This window comes from Spea bombifrons, chromosome 7 (genome assembly GCF_027358695.1).
Source record: "Spea bombifrons isolate aSpeBom1 chromosome 7, aSpeBom1.2.pri, whole genome shotgun sequence".
NCBI lineage: Eukaryota > Metazoa > Chordata > Amphibia > Anura > Pelobatidae > Spea > Spea bombifrons.
In genome coordinates, this window is record NC_071093.1 from 45406529 (window position 1) to 45431442 (window position 24914).

Sequence of the window (24914 nt, forward strand, 5' to 3'; positions counted from 1 at the left end):
GCACTGCAGCTCCCAGCAGCCTCAGCCATAAACAGTATCCTAATAGACTGGCTCCCTTAGGCCTGGACACCCCGGAGCCTCCTGGAAAGCCCGAACACCCTCTATGCTCGGGGCCACTCGGGGGAGTGCCCGCTCCTCGCTCAGGAAGGTGAGGGGGCTCCGCGCTATCGCTGCAGCTGGCAGGCTTACGTGCTATCAGGCAGGTACAGCGAGGGCCGCGCCCCCAACGTTACCATGGCAGCCTTGCCGCGCGCTGACTCTCGCGTGCAGGAAGTGACGACACTGTCTATGTCAGGGAAACCGGAAGCGGAGGCAGCCAGTCGCTTGCTGGTCCTCCGCTTACCCGGAAGTTGGAGGTGACACCGGAGCCATGAAGCGGGACGTGAGGATCCTCCTGCTGGGGGAGGGTGAGAGGGAAATTCGTTATACCCCGGGGGTGGAGAAGGGCCCCTCAGAAAAGGGAATGTGAGGGTGGGAAAGCGTGTCAATGTCACCTCTGCAGAGTGGGAGTGTACACTCCATACTGAGTGTGGCTTGGAGGAGTGCGCACACATTACACGGGGGTGTATTCACTAAACGGAGAGCTGTCTCCCTCACTATGAAGAGTTTAGCTGGCCCCGTATAATGTATGATTCAATGGCTGGTAAAAGTTGTACCGTGTTAGCCATAGAAAGGCAAAGAGTACATTTGGTAAAGATAATAACCAAATAGATTGTAAGCTCCGAGGACCAGCGACATTTTCTCCTTCTGTGTGTCTGTCTGTTAATTTCTTATTTATTTTCCACCGTATCCTTATTGTAACTCCGCTACAGAATCTGCAGGCGCTATATAAATAAATGTATTGAATAACTCAAGTACAGTAGATTGCAAGCTTTTGAGGCCGTCTAGGAGAGACCTACGTGGAATGCGATCTTCGTTTAACCCTTTAAAGGTGTCGTCTTCACCGGATTTGCCCTTTTTTTTTATTCAGTGGGTGAGGAGACTGAAAAAAATCTCACTGATTCAACTATACATTATACAGGGCCGGCCCGGCGCTTCCCGCAGCAGAACCTTCATAATGTATCGGAAAACTGCGACCCTCCTGCAGACGCTCTGTTTAGTGAATAGACTCCAGTGCACGGTTACAGAATGATAATACCAATTCTCCTATGCAGATCGGCCCCCGTCTAGTCGCCCGTCTCTCCTGCTTTCTCGTCTTAGATTCAGGAGCCGTATGTCTATCCCATGCATGTTTCCATCCCCTCACTGTATTACCCTCTACCACTTCTGCTGGGAGGCTGTACCACTTATCTACCACTGTCCCAGTAAAGGGAAACCTGCATATTGTAGATTCTGATATCGTATGGTTGGAGTCACCCGCTCAAACTAGATCAACAGCACTTTACTTCATACGATTAATCCCGACCTTTGCAACTTGAATCCTATTCCCCGTGGGTCGGTGTAAGTGGGGGGCAAATGTATATAGGGGGGATTCTTCAGAATCCTGGATGCTTTTGCATCAGTTAAAGGGACCACGCAGTTATCACATGCGTTAAAGAGCACATGACGCCCGGCGTGCCCCTTTAATAACAGATAATAACGGATAAATGTTCAGACTCGGACGCGGCGCGCGATTCTCTGGAGTTTCATTTTCTATCCTCGGTTTTTCTTGCTGAAGATGTTAATTTCTCCTCGTTTTCTGTCTTTATAGCCCAGGTGGGGAAGACGTCCCTGGTTATGGCTCTGGTGGGCGAGGAATTCCCTGATGAGGTGAGTGGGCTCCTTCAGCAAGTCTGGCTGCGTAAACCTTTAAAGCTGCTGTTCCACCTACACTGCCGAACGTAACACAAAAGGCTGCGTCAGAAAAAGTGTTCTCAGCGCCCCGCTGAACGCGCAAACCCTTCCCGGGGGTAATTCTTTACTCAGGAGCCCCTGATTGTCACGTGACACGAAAGCGGGCGCCGATAGCCTGCTGCGATCAGACCTTCAGAGAAAAGAAATGGCAGGTCTAAGGTTTTATTTGCTTAACCAACCAGAGAGTATAATCGATATCTCGTGTAAGTGGGACAGCAGCTTTAGATTAAGGTTCGGAACGCGGGGTTCGTTCTCAGCGCGCTTCGTTGTGTCGCTCGGTGACGGTAAAAAGCTCACAAAATCTCCATGCTTTATGTGAAAGGTCCCGGCGCGCGCCGAAGAAATCACCATACCGGCCGACGTCACCCCGGAGCGAGTCCCGACGCACATCGTGGATTTCTCAGGTATGTAGTTAATCCGGCCCCTTCGGGGGGGGGCTGTGTGAGGGTCCTGTCTCTCGCTGCCGTGTCCCGGCGGCCTTTAACGGCGACCTAACAAAGCGCTGAGTGTTTGACCCGAAACTGGATGCCGCAAACAAGAAGAGGGTTCTGTCCGATCCTCGTACTGAGAAGAGAAGAAATGGACCCGGTGTTTGTATAACTGCGCGTCTGGGGCAGATAATGCCCTTCGTTGGGGCATTAATGATACGCTGATACTCGGTCGCCGTTCACCATGTGCCGCCCAAAAAGAAAAAAAACACGGCGCTCAGAGGCAATTTGGGAACACACGGTTTCCATGGCTACTGTATTTTATCACACGGCTCGCATCTTGGCAAAAGAGGAAACTTAGAAAAACACAAACTGTTTCATCAGCTGCTTCCCGGCGCGCTTCGCGTCTCCAAACTGTGAACGGATGGCGTAAGCAGCGTAGGAAGAAAAGCCCATCTGCTAAACGCATCCACGCGTCTAAAAATATTCCGCTGCGTGTTTTGTTACTAATGGAGCGTGTGTGTGTGTATATATATATATATATACTGTATATTCATTCTAATCATAGTACCCGCCGGCAGATCGGCCCCATCAGGCCCCCGTCTAGTTGCCCGTCTCTCCTGCTGTAAAGACTCAAACCTTAATCAGTCGTTGGTCTCGTCTTAGACCAAGTTCCACTTATCTACCACCCTCTCAGTAAAGTAAAACTTTCTTTCCGTCCGTCTAGTTTCACATTCTGACCTGTTGTGATGGGGTTTATGTGTTTTGTGGGATGAGGTTAAACACACAGAAATCACATTAAACAGAAGCATGCGCTGCAACGGCCGTAAATCCATAAAACACAAAGCGAAAAGAGATTTAAACGCAAATGTTATGATTTTTTTTACTTTATTGCCCCAATAATTTTTAAGCGCAGCTTAAAGGGAAAATAAAACCCTTACCCGACACAGAAGCTGTTGCCCTGCTGCAACAGCTGCCCTTCTCCGTGGTCCGACATGCACTGCCACTGATTGGCTGCTTGAAGGAACGCACTGCCATTCAAATCATATCTAGAACGGGAAATAGCTGGGGTTTAGAGGGTTAAACGAATATGGGGGGGATTCTGCAAAAAAAAAAAAATACATGTTTGCAAACTGGACGCCGCGGAAACGTAAAGGGTCCGCTTTGCTGTCATGGAAGTCCCGATAACGGTTTCCAGCTCGGCTGATAATTCCTACGAATCCTTCATATTGAGTACATTTTTTTTACCTCTATTTTTTCTTATTTTTTAATGTTAATTTGACGGCAAACGCTGTGTTTTTGTTAAACAGAAGCGGAGCAAACGGAGGAGGAACTCCTGGAGGAAGTAACAAAGGTGAGGCGGGGGGCGTCCGCTCGGAACCGTTACACCGTTCAACCCGACGCTCCTACAACTAACGCTGCGTCCTCTTTCTCCAGGCGAACGTCGTGTGCGTGGTGTACGACGTCACGGACTTAAACACCATCGAGAAGGTGAGACGGGCCGGCCCGGGACCTGCTGGGCTCTTCTGCCGGGACCTGCTGGGCTCTTCTGCCTGAATGGTTGAGTGGTTATTGCCGTTGTTTGTAGACAGAGGAGACGGGAATATGTATAATGTATAACATCGGCGGTTTCTGTCCTGCATCTGATCTCGTCCGGTAATCGCCGGCTCAGCCGTGCAGATCAGCACACATGTAGCTCACCCGCACGTCATGCCTCGCCCTCCTCGCTTTACAACTTTTGCGTGAAGCTGGTGTACATGCGCTGCTCCGGCGGTGTCACTCGGCTAAGCCGCCGCTTCTCTTTTTCAGATCTCATCCAAATGGATCCCCCTGGTGAACGGCAACGCAGAACGGAATTACAGGTAAAGCGGCCGGGAGGAAAGGGTCCGGCGGGGGCTCCTAAAGCAACCCCCCCCGAGCGATGTCAGGATGGCCGACTAACGTAACTCGTGTCTCCTGCAGGCTTCCCATCATCCTAGTGGGCAATAAATCCGACCTGCAGTGCGGCAGCTCCATGGAGGCCATCTTACCCATTATGAACCAGTTCTCTGAGATAGAGACCTGTGTGGAGGTAAGGCCCCCGGGGGCCGGATTCCTGCGGCTCCTGCATGTATTATTCTTATCTCTAATTGGTTATTATTCTTCTCCGCACGCCCCGCGGCCTCCCGTGTTCTCTTTTTGGAGATAATGCTTATAAATACGTCGTTTGGTAGAATTGACCCCAGAAATACTTTTTCCCTCCTCTAGTGTTCAGCAAAAAACTTGAAGAATATCTCTGAGGTCTTCTATTACGCCCAAAAGGCGGTTCTGCACCCCACGGCACCGCTGTACGACCCCGAGGAGAAGCAGGTGAGTCCGTGCTCGGTCTGAGCTTTAACCCCGCGGTAATGGGATCCCGGCTTATGCCACGCTATCCTGTCTCAAAATATGTTCGTTCGCTTGGTAGATCAGACCCAGACCTAGTACTGGAAGGAAAGGCCGTGATCTGAACCTAGAGAGTCAGAGGTGTAGATGGAATGGAAGGAAGTTTTACTTTACTGAGAGGGTGGTAGATAAGTGGAACAGCCTCCCAGCAGAAGTGGTAGAGGGTAATACAGTGAGGGGATTAAACATGCGCAGGATAGACATACGGCTCCTGAATCTAAGACGAGACCAACGACTGATTAAGGTTTGAGTCGTTACAGCAGGAGAGACGGGCGACTAGACGGGGCGGAGGAGTCTGAGCTGCGGTAATAGCGCGATGCGCTTCATGGCTGGGGGCGCGGGATGAAACATGTCAGAGTGCGTCCTGTGTCTGGTCTTCCGCCTCTCGTGTTCTAGATACTCCAGGCGTGTAGCTGCAGGGAAATGCTCTCCACGCTGTGACGGGGAGGGTGATGTAGACGAGGCGTTAGGAGTGTTTTTCCGGTTCTCTTCTAGCTGCGGCCGCAGTGCATTAAAGCTCTGACCCGAATCTTCAGCATCTCCGATCAAGACAACAACCAGATCCTGAGCGACGCAGAACTCAACTATTTCCAGGTAAGCGGGGAACCCGCCGCGTGTGCTGTCCCCGTGTCCCGTCCGCACTACATGATCTAGAACGTTCTCCTCTCGCTTTCCCCTCCCTGCCTGACCGGAACTGTCTCTTTTTGGGAGGCAGCAGTCCTGCTTCGGGAACCCGCTGGCGCCCCAAGCCTTGGAAGACGTGAAGATGGTGGTGAGGAAGAACACGGCAGACGGCGTGCGGGAGAACGGACTTACACTGACCGGTACGAACGGGGAGGAAAACCCCAATGTGTGTGTATCAGTGCCGGTACCGCTATATACCCCCCAACTCCAGCCTTACTGGCCTGGCAATAAATCAAACGATCAATCTAGGATCCTCGATGAATGTATTTATTTGTCTTTAGTTCGGCAGGTTAGATGACAGATGAGATTCTCCCGTTAGCCTCACGAGTCTCCTTTAAAAGAACCTTTGGCGGTTGGGCCGGAGCGCCATAAAGTTGTTATTTCTTGTTATTAGTAGAGTCTATGAAATGTTTTAATTGGGTATAAAGGTCATGCGCCGGGAGGTGCTGATCTAAACTGACCTTTAAATGATCTCGCGTCTGGAACACGCAGGCTTCCTCTTCCTGAACACCCTGTTCATCCAGCGCGGCCGCCACGAGACCACCTGGACCATTCTCAGACGCTTCGGCTACGACGACGCGCTGGAGCTGACGGATGACTACCTCTACCCCCCGTAAGTCAAACCGGCTGCCGTGGCTTCTTCTTACTGCCCCAAATCACTTTAAGCGTAGAGACTCCCGAATATACGGTCGCCGGCGTCCCCGAGACCGCCGTGTCCTCGTTCCTTTTCCCTCTCCCTCCTTACCGACTGCCGTTCCCTCTTCCTCCCGGCGCAGGATCCGCGTCCCTCACGATTCCTCCACCGAGCTCAATCACTTCGGGTACCAATTCCTGCAGAAGGTGTTCGAGAAGCACGACCTGGTGAGTGCCGCCTCCCGCGCTGCACACTCACTCACATACACTCACACACTCACTCGCACACTCACTCACACACACTCTCACACTCACTCGCACGCACTCACTCACATACACTCACACACGTGATAGTGATGCGGATTAACGCTGTCCCCTTTGTGTCCCGGCAGGACGGCGACGGGGCTCTGAGTCCGGGCGAGCTGCAGAGTTATTTCAGTGTCTTCCCCTACACCCCGTGGGGGCCGGAGCTTCACAGCACGGTGTGCACGGGCGAGCGGGGCTACCTGCCTCTGCACGGCTACCTGTGCCAGTGGATGTAAGACATCGGACTCGTGTGTTAACCCTTTCTGTGGGCTAAAGCTTGAGGATCCGTCCTTCCGGGGGGGGGCAGCCTGGACCCAGGGATATCTGGACTCCAGCGTCGCTGTCTGCCTTTCTCCTTCCTTTATGTTCTGACTTTTTCCGTCTCTCTCTCCCCGTCTGGCAGGATGGTGGCGTACCTGGACGTCCATCGATGCCTCGAGCACCTCGGTTACTTGGGATACCCCATCCTCTGCGAGCAGGAAAGCCAGACTCAAGCCATCACGGGTGGGCACTGATCGCCTAAATGTCATTCGTTTGGCAAATGTCATATTTTCCCCTTTATGTATTTTTTTTTTTACTTAGTATAAAATTATACAGATTTTTCAGACAAAAAAATGAAAGGACATCAGATCTGGTAAATGCGTCGCAGTGAACGGTGCAATTACATGTAAAATAAGAACACTCCATGTTATCTCTTTGCACCTGTGTGTCCGATTAATACCCGTCAGGGTAATTCATTGGCTCCCCGATTGCAGAGGGGAAAGAGTTAAAAACACCCCAGTTATGAGACCCCATAAGTTATCTGAGACCCTCAAGCGGTACCGAACCTCGCCATGAAATGTCCAAGGTGTGAAAACCTTCACCCAATATCTGCAACCCATCCGCTGCCCCTTACATTCCACGGCTGCTGTCCATGGTGGCCGGATTTTGTCATATTGGATTTTGTGGCCCCTGGGTCGGTGAATCGCCGGGTTGTTTGTGGGTCTGTCTGTCCGTCCGTCTCCCGCCCCTCTAATGTCCGTCTGTCCCTTCAGTCACTCGGGAGAAGAGAATAGACCTGGAAAAAGGACAGACGCAGAGGAACGTTTTCCTGTGTAAAGTCATCGGCCCCCGGGGGACGGGGAAATCTGCCTTCCTGCGGACGTTCCTGGGGCAGAGCCTGGAGGTGAGCGGCGTGTAGATGGGGTCTGCGTGCCTCCCCCTTCTCAGCCGGGACCCCCAAAGCTTCCGCTGGGTGCCAACTCAATAGAACTACAACTCCCATTGCTCTAAACCGACCCGTCTCCCCATCCTCGCTTTACGTCCTTTTCTTTTTGTGTCTTTCTGCGGCTTTTTCCCAATCTCACTCTGTTTTATCGGATTTTTGGGCTCTTTCTGTCTCTTTCGCTCATTCACTAGATTTATCGATTTCTGTTTTATTTGAACCTTTTTTATTCTGTTTTTTGGGGGGTTTTTTCCCAGGAGCAGCTGCAGAGGCGTCACGAGTCTTCTCTGTACTCTGTGAACACGGTGCTGGTTGGAGGTCAAGAGAAATATCTCATTGTGAGTCACCTGAAATAAAGCAGGGGCCGGGCGGCTCTGTCCTGCTTTAACCCTTTAACCTCGGTGTAAAAAGCAGTGTCACTGAATCACATTTATGTTTTCCCTTAGCTCTTCGAGGTGGACGTGGACACGGAGTTTTTGAAGGCATCAGACGCTGCCTGTGATGTCGCTTGTCTCATGTATGATGTCAGCGATCCAAAGTCCTTCAATTACTGTGCCAGCATCTATAAGGTGGGCTTATTTTCCTCGCGCGTCCCCCCCCCGTTTGTGTTTCTTCCACAAGAATCGTCCCTCTGAAGGGCCGTGACCAATATTTAAATTCACGGACATTAGGCGTGTTATGTGTTCCTGCACACGGTATTCACACGCCTTCGTGCCTGTTCCCTTACAGCAGCACTACATGGAGAGCCAGACGCCATGCCTGTTCGTGGGCTGTAAGTCCGACCTCGGGGAAGTGAAGCAGCAGCACGGGATCTCGCCCTCCGAGTTCTGCCACAAGCACCGGCTGCCCCCGCCGTATCACTTCACCTGCCAGGGGGTCCCGGACAAGGTCGTCTACAACAAGCTCGCCACGGCTGCTGCCTTCCCGTCAGTACCGGGCAGGGGGGGTAGGGGGGATGGGTGTTACAGATAAAGGTGGGGTAATAAGAGTCATAGATAAGGAGGGTATGTACGGGGGTGACGTTACCGCTATTCCGTCTCCCACAATCCTTTGCAGTGACGCTTCCTTGTCTTCTTTTTCTTCCTGTAGCCACCTGCATGACACGGAGCTCAGTACCGCGTCATTCTGGCTGAGAGTGGCCCTGGGGGCCACAGTCGCCGCCGTTGTTGGATTCACACTCTTCAAAGCGCTGCAACGGAGCAAATGACCCGCAGCGTCCCCTCTAACCCGATGACTCTGCCTACAGACGTTAAAGCCTGGGCGCTGACCGCGGTCACTGTGCCGTCTCGCGGGGACCCCCGGGGCGGTTTACATACGTGGCTCTATACACTTTTGAGGGACTGCACCCGTCCCATATATGCTTTCTTCCTAAACCCACGGGTCCGGTAACGCTTTTATAGCCCCTGTACCGGCCCACAGAGACACTACGGCCGGCACCGGTCCTTTTACTCTGCGTTTTAACCCTTTCTTTTTGCGTCCGTGGAACGCTTTCGGTGGCGGCGCGCCACGTGAGACCAAAGCGATTGATTCCCAGCGGGTTTCATGTTACTAATTTCCGCGCCTCCTGCCTGCCTCTCACCCTTTTAGCTTCTCGGGGGTCGGTGTCATCCGGGTCCCGCTCTCCCTCAAGGATTTAACCCTTTTGCCGCGGTACTGGAAGCTGCGTGTTATGGCCACGGTCCGATACTGGGAGAACTGGTTTCATCCAAGCCGCGCTGCTGAGTATCCCCCAAGCGTACAGAAGCCACCTTTGCTGGGTCACCGACACCTGCGTCTCTCACTCCGAGATCTCCTTCCTATTAAAACATCCGCCCGTGGCGTCTGCGTTATCTCAACGTTTATTTTTTTTGACACGCGATCTTTCATCTTAAAAGAGTATTTTGTGGGAGAAGTTCTGGTGCTAAAAGCCGTGCGATCTCCGGGAACATTCCATTTGTTACTATGGCAACTGCGTCACTTTTAGGACCAGAATCCCTGCTTCCCTGTACCTTCCGGCGGGGTTTTTAGAGGAACGTCGGGCGAAGGATTATTTCGGACCCCCGTGGCTTCGGCAGACACGGTGTTAATTCAGTGTTAAGAAAGTATTTAACACTTTATATCATTATATTTATAGCGATAACTACTTTTTTGAGCGTTTTTTGGGGCCGTCTGGATCGGGGGGGGCTGCGAGTCTCCTGCGATCACAGAAGAAATCCAGAAAAATGTATAAAGCGAGCACCAATCACAAGAAAGAGCCCACCAGCAAACGTATAGAGCGGGAGGGATTCCATTCAGGGTGGGTGGCACTTTTGTGATGTCATAGTTACTGGAATTTGCAAAATTCTAGAGCCTTTCTTACTTTTCGGTGGTTCTAGAGCAGGGAAAACACTTTTTTATGTGCCTCATCGCTGTAAATATTACCCCCCCCCGGATAATTATGATAGAACCGGATAATTACCCAAACACGGAACTGGAATTTAAACGCCGCGTGTCGGAGGAATCACGTGACGTGCGCCCGCTGTGAAGAATTTTGTATTGATTTCTCACCAAAAATAAAGGATTTTTTTAAAACTAATTGTAAGAGGCGCGTTTCATTTTTTTTTTTAGTGGATTTATAAATAAAAAACTTTTTCGTGGGATTTAATTACATTTTTGGGGGGAGAAAGAATAAGCAGCGGCCCCAAAGCTGAGGTTTACTTAGGGCCCGTTAAAGCCGGCGCGGCTCGTTGCTGATTTAATGTTTGTCTGGATTCTCCCCGATTCTGCCCAATTTTCAAACAGTGCAGAAATTTCACTTTTTATTTTAAATTCACTTGATTTATTTGAGTAATAATTACGCATGAAACGTATTTTCCCAAATCTTCTGAAATACCAAATTTACATTATACACGAAAAGGGGGCGTCAATAAACCAAATAAAACAAAAATACGCCCCCATAAAAGATACTTTGTAACCTCGTACCTCGTATGTTCTAGAACCCTCTCAGAGCCAACAATGTTTCAAGTTATTTGAATAGTAGATTTCTTTCAATCAGCATAAATGATCCGGCTAGACACGTGTTTCTAATTGAGTCGGCAGAAAACGAAGAAGCCAAAAATGAAAAAGAGAAAAATTTGTCTGAATCTCTTTCGCTTGCAGTGTCTACAGAATCGATTTCATTGGCTCGCCGCAGACCACAAAAACCTTATTCACAGAAACCGTAAAGTGATCATGTGAGGTTATTTTAGGCAAAACAAGGGGATTTGTTGGCATTCTAGCTGGTAATTGATAACATTTACTAATCTTTTATTATTTAAAGTTCATCTTTAAGAGGATTTGGATTCCAAGATCTTGACTCGTGTCTTTTTGCCGCTGGCCGGCAGACCACAAGTCATTTCTTGTTTCTGAGGAGCCACGTGTCGGAACGTCCTTCACACGTTCCTCGTGACTTATTTTGATTCAAAACAGAGAGGTTTAAATGTAACACAAGAGGGTGGTAGATACGTGGAACAGCCTCCCAGCAGAAGTGGTAGAGGGTAATACAGCGGGGGTATTAAACATGCATGGGGTAGACATACGGCTCCTGAATCTAAGACGAGACCAACGACTGATTAAGGTTTGAGTCTTTACAGACGGGGGCCGGATGGGGGCCGATCCGCTGGCAGATTCTGGGTTTCCTTCACAGATAATGGGAATTTCCACGTGAACTTTGAACCCGTAACTGCCATAAAAAGAAAAACAAGAGTCCAGGAACTGGTATTTATGAGGAGTTGACTTCCTGGAGCTCGGAGATATTCTGCAGAAGAAGTGTGAGGAGTCTCTGTGCCGAGCAGCGCCCACCAGCCGCTGAGGCTCCCGGATTAACCGATGGCCGCCAATAAAGACCTGCCGGTCGAGCTATCGGGGATTCTGGACAAAAGACGGCAAAACCTGGTGAGATTTTACTTTAACGAAAGAGTGGTGGGTGAATGGAACAGTCTCCCAGCAGCAGCGGTAGAGGCTATTATAATGTACCTTTCCTCGAAAGCTCTCATCATTTTTTTTCTTTTGCAGAAGTTCCAGTGGAGGACGTACAGCTTCATTCTGCGGGGGATGGAACTTTCCTATTACAAAATTGGGGGATGCAACAATAAAGAGGTGCCCCCCCGTCCCATAACATTTAACATTAGAAGCAGGGTACTTGTGGCGAGCGTGGAGTCCTGCGTCAGTCATTAAATGTGATGCGTTCTATAGGTAAAGGGTTAATGTTGTTCATGTGTCCAGCGATGGAATGCAGGGCCAGACTGGGGCTGACTCCGCGGCGCCGGCACTTTAAGGCCAGCAGCCACCCAATGATGGAAGTGCTGCTGCTGGCTGGGCCTGCGCGGCCACACGTAGTGTGCTGGTGGCTGAAAGGGCAGGTTGGGCGGGGATGTGGGGGGCTGTTGGCCAGCGGCCCACCCGGCATTTGCCCCGTTATAACTCACATGGTTCTCTTCTTTCTTCAGGGAGAGCTATGGGGAACGATCGACCTGCAGGAGGTGAGGATTTAGTGGGACCCCCGCGTTAATCCCCCATATTCTATATCATGTGATACGGATGCATATTATATAAGAACCTTCGCTTCCTAATCCTCAACTGGAGCCTTGAGCGGGGTTCACGCGACCCTCAGGCTGATACCCACCACCCCTCGAGACCACCAGCCCTGGAGACCTCTAAAGGTGGATTGGAGACGCTCACCTCTTAGTTATATTTATCTCAGTCCTGTGATTACAGAGACTTAGATGAGATTCAAGGAAGTTTTACTTTACTGAAAGAGTGGTGGATAAGTGGAACAGCCTCCCAGCAGAAGTGGTAGAGGGTAATACAGTGAGGGTATTAAACATGCGTGGGGTAGGCATACGGCTCCTGAATCTAAGACGAGACCAACGACTGATTAAGGTTTGAGTCTTTACAGCAGGAGAAACGGGCGACTAGACGGGGGCCGGATGGGGCCGATCTGCCGGCGGGTTCTGTGTTTCTATTTAGTGAACCGAACCCACGGAAATTTCTGGAATATTTCCCGATATTATTCTTCCTCCCCATACAGGTGGCGTCCTTGTCCCCGGTCGATCCTGCTGGCGTTCGTTACCCTTTTGCGGTGACATTAAAGAACGGGAAAGCCATCCTGCTTGTATGTATAGAAAAAACACGAGGAAAGAGAGTCTGAGTTTAATGAGCTTCTCTGGTGGCAGCCGTAACGCGCCGCTCTCCCGTTCTCTCATCAGGCCTCAGACAGCCATTTTGAAAGAGAGCGTTGGCTGCGAGCTCTTCAGGAGAAGATGGTGGTTTGGGAGAAGAGGTAACTACGATTCCCCCTCTCGGCGATCCTTTGGTGGATTTCACCCCAAAACTGTCTTGCTGCTTACCCAACCCGGCCCCCGACGGCTGTGAGAATGCCCCCGACGGCTGTGAGAATGCCCCCGACGGCTGTCAGAATGCCCCCGACGGGCTGTGAGAATGCCCCCGGTCCACGGGGACCGGGAAGACCAAGCAGTTGGTCAACTGGAAGACCAAGCCCACTCCGTCAGAGACACCCTGGACGTCTCTTTTCGTTTGGCGTCGGCTGTCACGAATCCCCGGTCTCTTCGGCTCTTGCTGTCTTTTATCGCGTTTTAACCCTTTCTATAACCTCTGTTGTCTCTCACAGACGTTCTTCAGCTCTTACCAACGTCCGCGAGACGTCAACAAAATTACGGCAGGTAATCGGCGAATAAATGACTTATTATTATTATCATCATTATTATTATTTGTCATTATTATTATTTGTCATTATTTTTGTTATTATTTATCATTATTATTTATTTTTGTTATTATTTATCATTATTATTATTAATATTTGTCACTAGTTGCTATTTTTCATAATAATAAGAAGAATAATGACAAATAATAACAAAACTAATAACATATATTATTATGTCATTATTTTGTTATCTTATTATTATTATAATTTTTTGTCATTATTAATCATTATTATTATTAGACAGCATTTTTATTATTTATCATTATTAATATTTGTCATTAGTTTTGCTATTATTAATAATAATAAGAAGAATAATGACAAATAATATCAAAAATAATGACATACATTAATAATAATAATAATAATATTTGTCATTATTTTTGTTATTATTTGTCATTATTTTATTATTATTGATATTTTAATTAATATTGTGTTTATTTTTCTAGCCCCAATCGACTACTGAAGCTGAAATCACCGACAGCCCTGCAGGTAGGCGCTCGTTACCAGTCTATGGCGGCACTTTGATGGTTCCGGCGTTTAACCCCGCGAGTGCCGGGAGCATATATTCCAGCGGGTACATCCAGAGGGGTAACTGAACCTTCCCTGGGTAATTTGCCCCCATCGAGCCGCCCCTCACCCCCACTGCTAAGCCGGGCTCAGAGGCTGACGCTTGTTTTGCAGACCTTGATGAGTTTCCCGATCTGGACGATTTCATCGATCAGACGTTTAACGGGATCACGTTTAATCGCAAGTCACAGATGGTGAGGAGCGAGGAGATCCGACACCAGGGTGAGAATGTAGCGGATGGCGGCTGGAACGGCCTCCCAGCAGAAGTGGCAGAGGGTAATACAGTGAGGGGACTCCAACGACACGATGGGGAGGGGAGAGGAGACGGACGGGATGGGGAGGGGAGAGGCGGCAGGTGTGATGAGGAGGGTGGAGACGGCGGGTGTGATGGGGAGGGAAGAGGAGGTGGGTGTGATGGGGAGGGTGGGGGCGGTAGGTGTGATGAGGAGGGTGGAGGCGGCGGGTGTGATGGGGAGAGGCGGCAGGTGTGATGGGGAGAGGTGGCGGGTGTGATGGGGAGAGGCGGCGGGTGTGATGGGGAGGTTGGAGGCGGCGGGTGTGATGGGGAGAGGTGGCGGGTGTGATGGGGAGAGGCGGCGGGTGTGATGGGGAGAGGCGGCGGGTGTGATGGGGAGGTTGGAGGCGGCGGGTGTGATGGGGAGAGGCGGCGGGTGTGATGGTTGGAGGCGGCGGGTGTGATGGGGAGGAGAGACTCAGTAAATATTCTTGTTTTGTTCTCCTGATTTTCAGGCTGGGGAGGAAATAAAACCTGACATCACAGAAATCTTTTTGTCTCCGTGGCGATCCTCAGAAGACGTCCTGGTGCTTTCATCACAAATTCACATCTTACCCCCGAGGGGGCAGGAGGGCAAAAAACCCACCCCAACTGACTCAACAACACCTAGAAACCCAGAACCCGCCGGCAGATCGGCCCCATTCGGCCCCCGTCTAGTCTGACCTGCAGGATTAATGTTTCTCTAATTTGGGGGGAAATTCAGTGTCCTGTACGGCGCGGCTGGATATGTGTTGTGTCTACCGCGTCCCAGTGCCCCGCTACTACTACTACTGCCGCCGCCGCCATATCACGTCCTTACTCCGGGGGATGACTCCGTGGAAGCGGTGCAGTAGTTGGAGAGGTTGAGGTTGCCGTGGGGTGCCGCGGGGTGCCGTGGGGTGCGTGTGTCCGTGGGGTGCGTGTGTCGGCGGGGGCTGCTGCAGGTGTTCGCGCGGGGTGTGGGGGGGTGAATCGCGTGGACTGTGAGTTGAGGAGCTGTCAGGGACCCCCAAATCGAATTATTCCCCCGAATGTCGTCTCCACGGAACGCCCCCCCCACGCGGGGATTTATCCGGATCGGTGTTTTTGTCGTCTTTATTCATGAAATAAAATCTTCTGATAGAAAATGGCTTTTTGTGGATAAATGGGGGTCTCTGCGTGTAGGTTGCGTGTGACATGTTTAGGTCGTGTTTGGGGGTCTCTGCGTGTAGTTTACGTGTTACATGTTTATGTCATGTTTGGGGGTCTGTGTCTAGGTTACATGTTACATGTTTATGTCATGTTTGGGGGGTCTCTGAGTGTAGTTTACGTGTTACATGTTTATGTCATGTTTGGGGGTCTCTGCGTGTAGTTTACGTGTTACATGTTTATGTCATGTTTGGGGGGGTCTCTGCGTGTAGTTTACGTGTTACATGTTTATGTCATGTTTGGGGGTCTGTGTCTAGGTTACATGTTACATGTTTATGTCATGTTTGGGGGGTCTCTGCGTGTAGTTTACATGTTACATGTTTATGTCATGTTTGGGGGGTCTCTGCGTGTAGTTTACGTGTCACATGTTTATGTCATGTTTGGGGGTCTGTGTCTAGGTTACATGTTACATGTTTATGTCATGTTTGGGGGGTATCTGCGTGTAGTTTACGTGTTACATGTTTATGTCATGTTTGGGGGGACTCTGCGTGTAGTTTACGTGTTACATGTTTATGTCGTGTTTGGGGGTCTCTGTCAGACTCTGTAAAGCTTCCTCTCCCCTCACTGTCACTGCAGCCACGCCCCCCATTCCCCGGCCTCCGATTGGTCAGCCCCTTCCACACCCCCGATCGGGCTCCTTGGCATTGGCGGAGCTCCCGAGGCTGGAGCGCGAGCCGGGGAGGTGACAGACCCACGGAGCGTGGGCCGCGTGGACCGCTCGCCGCTGCCTGCCGCCCGCAGCATCAAACCTGCCCCTCCCGTGTGGCAGCATCCTCAGCACCCCTGTGTGTGTCTGCCCCCCCCCCCGGTCTCTATCTGCCCCCCCGGTCTCTATCTGCCCCACATACCCCGGTCCTCCGCATCCTCGCCTCTCATACCCCTAATATTTACTCCCCATTCCGACAATCTGCCCCCCGGAACAGCTTTCGCACCCAGTCCTCTCCTCCTGGATTATTTATCACCGCCCCCCATCTCTCCATCCTTCTATCTGTCCGTCAGCTGTGACTCCCCCCTCCCCACTATCTCCCATCACAACCCTCCTCTCCCCACTATCTCCCATCCTTGACATCTCTCTCGTGTTTGTGGACCATGATTCTCGCTTCTACCTGAACCCCATTATCCCCTCTCCTCCCTGCTGCCCCCGCTATCCCCCCATTAAGGGGCTGGGGTGCTGCATGGGAGTGCGGGAGGCAGGGGGTGAGTGCGCTTCACACTGATCCAGCACTCCCGTGAGTATATGGACAGGAGCTCCCTGCTGCGGCTCATCCAGGGGCAGGTGAGAGGCTGGGACTGGGGGGTGAGTGACAAGGGCAGGGAGTGTGAGTGACTGTGAGAAGGACAGGGAGTGTGAGTGACTGTGAGAAGGGCAGGGAGTGTGAGTGACAGTGGGAAGGGCTGAGACTGAGTGACAGTGAGAAGGGCAGGGAGTGTGAGTGACTGTGAGAAGGGCAGGGAGTGTGAGTGACTGTGGGAAGGGCAGAGGGCTGCACCAGTATACTAGCTTTTTTGGGCCCCTGATTCTGGGGGTAACTGGCAGGGCACATTCTTCCTACGGACAGCCTTTACTGGGGCAGATTACCTTTTGGGACCCCCTGATGCCCCTCTTTTCTCCTCCATACCCCTGATGCCCCTCTCTCCTCCCCTGATGCCCCTCTTTTCTCCTCCATGCCCCTCTCTCCTCCCCCTCACTTTTCTGAATTTTTGCTTAAAAATCACAATAATGTTTAATTAAAACAGCAAAACGTCCCCCAAATGTGTTTATAAATAATAATAATAATAACAATAAAAACAATAAATAATAATAATTGTGCAGAAACCTCCCGGTAACTGGAATGGCCGGAGACGCCGAGGGGTATTAGTGTCTGGGGGGGGGGGCATTTAATCTATCAGGGTCCTGTGCCCCGGCTTTGTTGTTGCAAAGTTGCATTTGTTTGGCATTAGTAAGTACCTTGATTTGGCAAACGGAAAGTAGGGGCAATTGCGACGTGGAGGTTAGAGAGTACGGGCGTTGTGCCTTTTGGCCCAGTGTTTGTGTCCTATTAGGAGATGGTTTGGAATTGGTGATTAGAGTGCACGTGGTAGTATTAGAGAGTACAGTTGTTTGATTGACAGTTAGACTGAGCTGGTTGCTGTGTGTTAAAGTGTCACGGGGTTTGTGTCTCGGTCATTAGTGAGTGCTGTGTGTTAGAGTGTCCCGGGGTTGGTGTCTTGGTCATTAGTGAGTGCTGAATGCTTGTGGGTCAGTAACTCTGGAGCGCATGCAGTTGTGTTCTATTAATTAAAGAATGCTTGTGGACTGTCAATTAGAGTGCACGTGTCTTGTGGGAATGACAACCAGACGGCGCTGGTGGATGTGTGCAGTGTCTTCACAATTAGAGTGTTCTGGTAGTTGTGGTGGTTCTGGGGTTTGGCTGCATGAGAGTATTTGGGACATTAGACAGCAGAGAGAGTTGGGGTAATTGTGTTTTATAGTGCCCCCTGGCGTGTTCCCTGTGGCGGGTCTCGCGCTGCGTGGTCGGTAAGGGGCTGTCTCTGCGTGTGAGAAGGTGTCTCTGGTGCATCCGCCATAACCGGTCCCTCTCCGTTCCTTTACAGCTTGACCCAGAGAACACGGGCTTTGTTTGCGCAGAAACCTTTGCCACCCTGGTGAACAATCATGAGCTGCCCCTGGACCCTGCCAAGCTGGAGATGTTATTTGCCCTTTCCCAGGGCAACGAAGAGGGGCAGATCTGTTACCCTCAGCTGGTGGACCTAGTGAGTAAAACACAGAAGAGTCTTTGAGCAAACAGGCTTTGCCCGCTACGTAGGGGTAGAAGGGGTATATTGAGGATATATCCGTCACCAATGTACAGATTTACCCCGTCGGGGCTATTATGATGATTTAGTGGTCATTTCTGGTGCTGTTTTCCATGGCAGATCAGCAGTAAGAGGTCCAGCAGTTTCCGACGGGCCATCAACAATGGCCAACGCGCACTTCCAAGGGATGTCCTCCTCGACCAGGCCGGGCTGGGCGTCTACAAGAGATTTGTCCGCTATGTGGCCTATGAGATCCTGCCCGGGGAGATGGAGAGGCGGTGGTACTTCTACCAGCACCGACCGTTCCCACCACCCTTCTTCATGGCAGCTGTGACGCTGACCCAGGCAAGATGTCTTCTCTACCTTCTCACTGGGGAACGGACGTTATGGTCAAGGTCGGCCTTCATGCCCATTAACAGCGCGCTGCCTTTCATAGATTCATGGCGACCTATAGGAGCGGGTGCATGCCCATCTCCCCTGAGGAGATCATGGAACCCCAGAGCATCTTCCCAATGGAGTAAACCATTTTTCATGGGCAGCTCAAGTTTTTCAGGGGCCAATAATGGCATGGTGTGGGAGGGGGGTCCTAATTTGTACTAAAGCTAAGCAGCCCAATACAAGTTCATTGTTTGGGCCCCTAAGAAGCAGGTGGAGTTAATTTCATGGTAATGCCAGATATGACTTCTGTAGAGGTGAAAAGTCTCATTGTTCTAGAAAGCTCCGTCTTGGTACCCCCTCCTTGACCGCAGTGTTAGGGATCGGTGTGAGGAGAAGGAACCTCCTGGGCGGGCCTTTTCTGCTGTTCTTATACTTGCCTCATCCTTTCTAGATCATCATTTTCCTGTGTTACGGGGTCAAACTGAACAAATGGGTTTTACAGACGTACCACCCTGAATATATGAAGAGCCCCCTGGTCTACCATCCGGGGCACCGGGCACGCGCCTGGCGGTTCCTCACCTACATGTTCATGCATGTCGGGTAAGCCGGGGCTACTAAGAACGGGAGAGTCAAAATTTCCTCTAAAATAATGAAATCTTATTGTTTGCTTAAAGTTACGGATTCAGCACCCAGATTTTTTTTTCTCTTATGTGGTTGCCAGGTAACCGTTGTTAACGAGTCAAGCCTGATAATTAGCTCGAAGCATGCTTTATTATGTTAATGGAGCAAACAATTGCTCGTTTCCACTTTGAGATCCCCACTGACACTGACAGCCCACAGCGGGTAGGTAGTGTCCCTGTAATAACTTTATTGCTAAGGAGTTTTGCTCCTCAGGGGCGGGGCTACAGCTTATTGGTTAGCAAGACCCCGCTCCCGCACCCCGGAGGATTTGGGTGTTGAGTTCCCAGGTATGTTTCTGAATTCAAAATCGATGGAATTATATGAAAGGTTCTTTTAGTTCCGCTAAAGTTAAAGGATCTTGAAATTCCGGAATCTTCTCTGTAATTCAGGAGCACAAATTAGCTTTTTTCCTCCCCTGTGAATAATTTAATTACGAAAAAAAATCACTTTCTCCACTTCCTGACCCACTAAACCCCCCCCCGTGACATTTTATATACCCGCCAAATCTGCGCTTTTTTATAATGAGCCTAAAATAAGACCGTTCCGATTTTGTGCCGGATCCGTTCCCTGCGGCCCTCCACCCGCGGCTCTATTTATTACCACGTCCCACGCGTCCCCCCCCTCTGTATTATTTAACCTCGGAGGGGCTTATTGCCGGTATTGAATCCCCAAGGCCACGCAGAGTGTTGCTATGGTAACCCGAGCGCTTAGCTACGTGGCACGCTATTTAAGGCCCTTTACGAATGTTTCTCCCGCTCGCTCGTGGAATTAACACCGAGGCGCCCTTAAAGGGACCTAAAAAATGTCAAGAAATGTCAAACCAACGATAATGTCTTTTATTGTCGTTTTTAGACATATTTTGTTTAATTTAGCAACAATCAGGAAGGGGTCCCCAACTGGACCCAATAAAAAGCCTGAGAAGCCTATCAGACTCGTTCTTATACAGGTTGGACTCCCGCCATTTTCTCATGAAATCCTCTGGGAATCCATTTTTTTTCCTGATACCGCCTCCGCCCAGCACAGCTGCACTGTCCAGACTCCAGGATTTGCTGTAAATAATTGTAACTGGAAGGTTTAAGTATTAAGGAAATTGGATTATTACGGCGATGTTATCTTGCGCCAAAATAGATAAAATATATTTTAAAACTGAAAGAATTAGCGGCGCCGGGCGTCCAGCCAGTAGAACGCTCCTCGTGTCCCTTCTTCACGGCCGCGCCAACAGCCACTTAACACGGAGGCGCTAATGGACCCCGCGGCCTCAAAAGGATTTAATCAGCAGATTCTACGATCATCCAAGATCATCCGAGACGTCCCAACAACTTTTATTATAAAAACATGAAAAAACATCAAACGCTGACGCCGTTTAACGATTAATGCCCATTTATTCCCATTATATACAGCGCTGGGGGGTTATATTACTGTATACAGCACTGGGGGTTATATTACTGTATACAGCGCTGGGGGTTATATTACTGTATACAGCGCTGGGGGGTTATATTACTGTATACAGCGCTGGGGGTTATATTACTATATACAGCACTGGGGGTTATATTACTGTATACAGCACTGGGGGTTATATTACTGTATACAGCGCTGGGGGTTATATTACTGTATACAGCGCTGGGGGGTTATTACTGTATACAGCACTGGGGGTTATATTACTGTATACAGCGCTGGGGGGGTATTACTGTATACAGCGCTGGGGGGTTATATTACTGTATACAGCGCTGGGGGGTTATATTACTGTATACAGCGCTGGGGGGTTATATTACTGTATACAGCGCTGGGGGTTATATTACTGTATACAGCGCTGGGGGGTTATATTACTGTATACAGCGCTGGGGGGTTATATTACTGTATACAGCACTGGGGGTTATTACTGTATACAGCACTGGGGGTTATATTACTGTATACAGCGCTGGGGGTTATATTACTGTATACAGTGCTGGGGGTTATATTACTGTATACAGCGCTGGGGGGTTATATTACTGTATACAGCGCGGGGGGTTATATTACTGTATACAGCGCTGGGGGTTATATTACTGTATACAGCGCTGGGGGTTATATTACTGTATACAGCGCTGGGGGTTATATTACTGTATACAACGCTGGGGGGTTATATTACTGTATACAGTGCTGGGGGTTATATTACTGTATACAGCGCTGGGGGTTATATTACTGTATACAGCGCTGGGGGTTATATTACTGTATACAGCGCTGGGGGTTATATTACTGTATACAGCGCTGGGGGTTATATTACTGTATACAGCGCTGGGGGTTATATTACTGTATACAGCGCTGGGGGGTTATATTACTGTATACAGCGTGGGGGTTATATTACTGTATACAGCGCTGGGGGGTTATATTACTGTATACAGCGCTGGGGGGTTATATTACTGTATACAGCGCTGGGGGTTATATTACTGTATACAGCGCTGGGGGGGTTATATTACTGTATACAGCGCTGGGGGTTATATTACTGTATACAGCACTGGGGGTTATATTACTGTATACAGCGCTGGGGGTTATATTACTGTATACAGCGCTGGGGGTTATATTACTGTATACAGCGTGGGGGTTATATTACTGTATACAGCGCTGGGGGGTTATATTACTGTATACAGCGCTGGGGGTTATATTACTGTATACAGCGCTGGGGGTTATATTACTGTATACAGCGTGGGGGTTATATTACTGTATACAGCGCTGGAGGGTTATATTACTGTGTACAGCGCTGGGGGGTTATATTACTGTATACAGCGCTGGGGTTATATTACTGTATACAGCGCTGGGGTTATATTACTGTATACAGCGCTGGGGGGTTATATTACTGTATACAGCGCTGGGGGTTATATTACTGTATACAGCGCTGGGGGGTTATATTACTGTATACAGTGCTGGGGGTTATATTACTGTATACAGCGCTGGGGTTATATTACTGTATACAGCGCTGGGGGGTTATATTACTGTATACAGCGCTGGGGGTTATATTACTGTATACAGCGCTGGGGGTTATATTACTGTATACAGCGCTGGGGGTTATATTACTGTATACAGCGCTGGGGGTTATATTACTGTATACAGCGCTGGGGGTTATATTACTGTATACAGCGCTGGGGGTTATATTACTGTATACAGCGCTGGGGGTTATATTACTGTATACAGCGCTGGGGGTTATATTACTGTATACAGCGCTGGGGGGTTATATTACTGTATACAGCGCTGGGGGTTATATTACTGTATACAGCGCTGGGGGTTATATTACTGTATACAGCGCTGGGGGTTATATTACTGTATACAGCGCTGGGGGGTTATATTACTGTATACAGCGCTGGGGGTTATATTACTGTATACAGCGCTGGGGGTTATATTACTGTATACAGCGCTGGGGGTTATATTACTGTATACAGCGCTGGGGGTTATATTACTGTATACAGCGCTGGGGGTTATATTACTGTATACAGCGCTGGGGGTTATATTACTGTATACAGCGCTGGGGGTTATATTACTGTATACAGCGCTGGGGGTTATATTACTGTATACAGCGCTGGGGGGGTTATATTACTGTATACAGCGCGGGGCGGTTATATTACTGTATACAGCGCCGGGGGTTGTCGTGTTTAGTTGTTTTTGGTAAATGGGATTATACGTTTGGTGTTTCCGGCAGGCTGGAGCAGCTGGGATTTAACACTCTGTTGCAGCTGATGATCGGAGTGCCCCTGGAGATGGTCCACGGAGTCCTGAGAATTAGTTCCTTGTATCTCGCCGGAGTGCTGGCCGGTGAGTCTCCTCTCTACTCAGAAACCCAGAGCCTGCCGGACAGGGCTATTTCAAAAAGTTACAGAAAAAAATGTTCCTCTTAGAACGCACAACATACTTTTACTCAATCGGGGAGGAAGAAACAAAATTGTTAACCTCTTATGCACACGGGTAGTAGTTATAAACTAATTCTCCCTCCATCCACCTTTCTCGCAGGGTCCTTGGCAGTTTCGGTGACGGATATGAGAGCGCCGTTGGTCGGTGGTTCGGGCGGCGTGTACGCCCTGTGCTCTGCGCATCTCGCCAACGTCGTCATGGTATCTTCACTTTACGCTATCATGTATAGTGAATTAGATGAATGAGAGTAACAGGGAGTGTTTATACCCCTTCTGTACATCTGGGGTGGCAAGTGAAGCAATGGTCCCTCCATGTTCTTGTGGTAGCAGGGGAAGTGGTGGTCTCTCTTTGTGTCGGTGGTGGCAGGGGAAGGGGTAGTCCCGCTATGTGTCGGTGTTGGCAGGGGAAGGGGTGGTCCCGCTATGTGTCGGTGGTGGCAGGGGAAGGGGTGGTCCCACTATGTGTCGGTGGTGGCAGGGGAAGGGGTGGTTCCTCTGCGGAACCCATTTGATAACCTGTCCTTCCTCTTCCTCCCACAGAACTGGGCCGGCATGCGCTGTCCGTACAAGGTGCTCCGAATGGTTCTTGCATTGGTCTGCAGTAAGTACACATTTGGAGAAAGGGATTCTGGGTAAACCCGCATTATTGTTTAATACCCCATCTGCCCCTGAGCCTTCCACCTGGTGGGCAATTCCACCAGATGACCAAACACTGAGTCTGACGCTCCCTCTGAGGTGAGTCCAGCCGTAGCTCCAGCCGTCATCCTTTCCTTCTTCTTCTCGCAGTGAGCTCCGAGGTGGGCCGCGCCGTCTGGCTCCGCTTCTCTCCTCCGTTACCCGCCGCCGGCCCTCAGCCCAGTTTCATGGCCCACCTCGCTGGCGCGGCGGTCGGGGTCAGCATGGGGTTGACCATCTTGCGAAGCTACGAAGAGAACCTCCAGGACCAGTGCGGCTGGTGGGTGATCCTCCTGTGCTACGCCACCTTCCTCGCCTTCGCCATCTTCTGGAATGTTTTTGCTTACGACCTTCTCGGTGTGCAGATCCCGCATCCCCCGTGACCTTTGAACCCTCTACGCGTCACGTCCTCGAGGTTATCCCCCCCCCCGGTGCTGGACTGCCTGCCGTTTTCTTTTCCCGCCGCCGGGCTCTTCTTCATATTTGTCCGACTCCGGCCCAAAAAAAAAAGGTAGTCGCTTGGGTTGGGTTTGGGGGGTGGCCGCTGTCCACGGTCTCCCCACTTCAACCCCACTCAGTAAGGTAGGAAAGGTATCGCTGCTCGCTGTGTATATAGGCGGCCGGGTGGTTTTATGAGCGGCTCACCAGCTGAGATGTTCAGGAGCCGCAAATTTCACCAGGAGAACCTCTGCTGATTTTTGATGGCTTCATCCAAAGAGGAACATCGATGGACACAACGAGTCCCCCCCCCATTCGATCTGTGGCCCCTGGGTGCCTTTTTAGGTTCAGTTTCTCAGAAATGCCTTACTTTTCCTGTATCACGGTAGGGTTTGGGCTGTGGGCATTAAGTGCCCCCCCAACTTAAACTCACAGGGGCCGGGTAAAACGGTGGTGGCCCCCGGAGCCCTCCTTGGATCAAACATCTTGGAAAAGAATGTTCTAAATCATTGAGATGTCTCCAGAGAATGTCGATTCTTTTCAGGATAGAAACAATGTATCCAGTAAGATCATTTACCCAAACAGGGGGAGTGGTTACCTGCTAGCCCCACCCACAATAACGCCAGCATAACCTTTATTCATTCATTTTTTTTGATGAAGGTATAAGATCTATAATATTTTGGGGGGAGAGTCGGCCTTTTTTTTTTTTGCCCATAAAATCACTGGGAACAGCCAATTTCTATTTTTTTTTAACCCTTTAAAAGGAGACCCAGTCACTTTTATCTGAAACATAAAGTTATTAAGCAAATCA

The 24914-nt window shown here is 50.1% G+C and overlaps 2 protein-coding genes across 2 annotated transcripts; both read left to right on the forward strand.

The window, feature by feature from the left end:
* The first annotated feature begins 301 nt into the window (after positions 1-301).
* RHOT2 (ras homolog family member T2) lies at positions 302-8763 on the forward strand. Its single transcript, XM_053471891.1, has 19 exons — positions 302-407; positions 1691-1749; positions 2156-2237; positions 3572-3615; positions 3699-3752; positions 4071-4123; positions 4224-4332; positions 4509-4610; positions 5181-5279; positions 5401-5509; positions 5862-5982; positions 6146-6230; positions 6395-6540; positions 6712-6812; positions 7343-7473; positions 7770-7850; positions 7959-8081; positions 8242-8438; positions 8602-8763. Exons 1-19 carry the CDS (start codon positions 371-373, stop codon positions 8717-8719), a joined length of 1851 nt encoding a protein of 616 aa, XP_053327866.1. The 5' UTR covers positions 302-370; the 3' UTR covers positions 8720-8763.
* Positions 8764-16471: 7708 nt separating this feature from the next.
* RHBDL1 (rhomboid like 1) lies at positions 16472-24104 on the forward strand. Its single transcript, XM_053471896.1, has 8 exons — positions 16472-16536; positions 17856-18014; positions 18177-18401; positions 18886-19034; positions 22783-22895; positions 23091-23191; positions 23531-23591; positions 23777-24104. Exons 1-8 carry the CDS (start codon positions 16498-16500, stop codon positions 24046-24048), a joined length of 1119 nt encoding a protein of 372 aa, XP_053327871.1. The 5' UTR covers positions 16472-16497; the 3' UTR covers positions 24049-24104.
* The last annotated feature ends 810 nt before the right edge of the window (positions 24105-24914 follow it).

Coding starts and splice junctions, on each gene's coding strand:
- RHOT2 (XM_053471891.1), top strand. CDS start 371: ATGAAGCGGGACGTGAGGATCCTCCTGCTGGGGGAGG. Junction 5,280..5,400: donor CAGAACTCAACTATTTCCAG/GTAAGCGGGGAA, acceptor TTTGGGAGGCAG/CAGTCCTGCTTCGGGAACCC. Junction 8,082..8,241: donor ACTGTGCCAGCATCTATAAG/GTGGGCTTATTT, acceptor GTTCCCTTACAG/CAGCACTACATGGAGAGCCA.
- RHBDL1 (XM_053471896.1), top strand. CDS start 16,498: ATGGACAGGAGCTCCCTGCTGCGGCTCATCCAGGGGCAG. Junction 19,035..22,782: donor TACATGTTCATGCATGTCGG/GTAAGCCGGGGC, acceptor TGTTTCCGGCAG/GCTGGAGCAGCTGGGATTTA. Junction 22,896..23,090: donor TCTCGCCGGAGTGCTGGCCG/GTGAGTCTCCTC, acceptor CCTTTCTCGCAG/GGTCCTTGGCAGTTTCGGTG.